Genomic DNA, 2,500 nt, shown 5'->3' with positions numbered 1-2,500 from the left:
CAGCAATGTTGGGACAATGCTGCCAACACCATCCAACATCTGCAGAACCAACAATAGGGAGCTTACAAAACGAGGACGGCGACGGTAACGAGAATTTCATTTTAAAATACGAGTTCGCGTTATTCATATCTCTACGAAACTATTTCATGTCGTTTCGCCTTAAAAATGTGTAGTAACTGTCGAGGAATTAAACTGGTATGAGTGAGTTGGAAGCGTAGAGAGAGAACTGAAAATTCATCGTCATGTGCTAACGTCCTCCACAGAACCTTGAATTTGGTCATTTCACGTCGTCATTTACGAGATGACGGCAAAGAAATGCACCAAAATGTAAAATGCACGTGCAGAGCGTTCAGAGCCATTTTTTTGCTCACTAAAGCTATTTTTTTGTAGCGTCGTCGTTGCCGTCGGCGTCGTCGTTTCGTAAGCTCCCTAATGTTGCGGGGAGTCGTTGCGTCCGTTTGAACGGAGCTTAACATCTTGGAGTTGTCATAAACATGTTTCTTAATCTCTTAGTGTTGAACGCATAATTTGCAGGCGAAAATATATCAGGGAAAATATTGTAACATGCAAATTTCTATCACCTTTTTAGGTCAACTTGAATAGGTAACATCCTTTGTCGCGTCACCATCTTTGCTTCAAAGGAGACACAATTAATAGTGATGGATTTGGGCGCAAACATCTCCGAAGCTCAACGTGAACCTGGATTTAACGTCAATGCAACGAAGATGAGAAATAATGTTGGGTCAACAAACGCCCCTGACGGCTTGTCATCGGATCTACGGGAGATCAAGTTGACTCTCTACGTTGTTATATTTCTCGTCAGCGTGTTGGGGAACTCCTTAGTTTGCACAGTCATCTTGCGAAGAAAAAAGATGAAGACAGTTACCAACTACTTTATATTGAATTTATCTATTGCTGATTTGACTTTCACATGTATTTGTATTCCTCTTGATATTCCTGTTCAAGAGATGGGGGGCCGGTGGCCTTACGGGGCTCTGTTGTGCAAAGTTGTATATCCTTTGCAGACATTGTTGCTTTTTGCTTCAATTTACACTTTGACAGCTGTAAGTTTGTCACGTTACTGGGCAATAAACCACCCTCTTCGGAAACAGATAACTACTAAGTGGGCTAAATGGACAATTTTGGGAATATGGATCTCGTCGATCGTTCCCGTCATTCCTTACATTCAAGTGTCGAAAAAGAACAGTTTATCGGGTAAATGTGAAGAGGAATGGTCGAGCAAAAATTCTCGGAAGACGTACACGGCCTGCCTGTTTGTATTCGAGTATCTTTTTCCACTCGCTGTCATTTCGGTCGCCTACGCAAGCATAGGCTGGGAACTTCGGCGACGCGCTCAAAATGGGAACCCTTGTTTGCAAGATCGTAAAGCCAAAGAAGCGAAGAAAATCGTGCGCATGCTTAAAATAGTGACACTGCTGTTCGCTGTGTGCCTGCTACCAAATAACATTTTGTGGATTTGGCTGGATTTTGGTAATGCTGCAGAAAAGTACGAAGGATTTTGGGATCTTCTCGCCTTCGGTAACATCGTTACATTTGCAAACAGCGCAGCTAACCCCATTTGTTACACGATTCTAAACGAAGCCTATCGAGACGCATTCAAGGATCAGCTTTCTAAGGCGTTTTACAGAATAGCTGGGAAACTTTTGCAAAGGAGAAACCGTTTCACCATATCACAAAACAGGATACAGCGAACGGGAACCATGGAGTCCGTGTTATGATTGTTCTTATCCATAACTAAGTGAAGTACGATCCTCGGCGTTAGTGTAGTTTTGAGATGGATTGTTTATAATGACATTGACTGAAGTTTCGACAGCCTGAGCGGAAGTCATCCTCAGAGTCAAGTGATTGAGGATGACTTCTGCTCAGGTTGTCCAAACGTCAGTCAATTAGGGACCTTAAGCAAGCACGACGACGACGACTACGAGAACGTTGTCTAAAAATATTATTTCCCGTTACTGTAATAATTTTACGATTACTCCATGTCGTTCGGCTTGGAAAGTGTGAATGCACAACGCAAGAATAAAATTGATGAGAACGATGTGGATATTCAGAGAGAAAATTGAAAATTCGTCATCATGTGCTCTCGTCCTCCACATGACCTCAAATTTGATCATTTCACGTCGTAGTCAAGACGAGAACGGCAAAGAAATGTATCAAAATGTAAAACGCACGTGCTGGGCGTGCAAAGCTATTGTTTTTGTCCACTAAATATGCAAATTTGCGGCGTTCTCGTAGCCGTCCTCGTCGTCCTTGCTTAAGGTCCCTAATGTCATCCCAAACAGTGAGTCCTTCCCAGGACTTTACTCACCCAGATGTTCGTGTCTTTAAAGCCATTTACGATGTTCTCATGAACACTTCTAAGCACTTCGTACCTCTTAACAATCTGCAGGCAGAGCAGGACTTAAAATGTTGCTAACTCAGGCTAAATTAAGGTGGTTCCCTAGAGTATTTGCCAATACCCTCACTACAGAGCACGAGT

The 2,500-nt window shown here is 42.7% G+C and overlaps 1 protein-coding gene across 5 annotated transcripts in view; it reads left to right on the top strand.

Moving 5' to 3' along the window:
- The window catches only part of LOC137982599 (orexin/Hypocretin receptor type 1-like), an 11,672-nt gene that overhangs the window by 6,880 nt on the left and 2,292 nt on the right, over window positions 1-2,500 (top strand). For all 5 annotated transcript variants that reach the window (XM_068829717.1, XM_068829715.1, XM_068829716.1 and 2 more), the window contains one exon: window positions 590-2,500. This exon is cut by the window's right edge and continues 2,292 nt beyond it. In XM_068829717.1, the coding sequence (XP_068685818.1) occupies window positions 660-1,739 (1,080 nt within the window). In that variant the 5' untranslated portion in view covers window positions 590-659 and the 3' untranslated portion in view covers window positions 1,740-2,500. The remainder of the gene's footprint in view (window positions 1-589) is intronic.

Source organism: Montipora foliosa, chromosome 13, assembly GCF_036669935.1.
Source record: "Montipora foliosa isolate CH-2021 chromosome 13, ASM3666993v2, whole genome shotgun sequence".
Taxonomy (NCBI): Eukaryota; Metazoa; Cnidaria; class Anthozoa; order Scleractinia; family Acroporidae; genus Montipora; species Montipora foliosa.
Note: the sequence above shows the minus strand (reverse complement) of the source record. Positions and strands in the feature narration are given on the sequence as shown.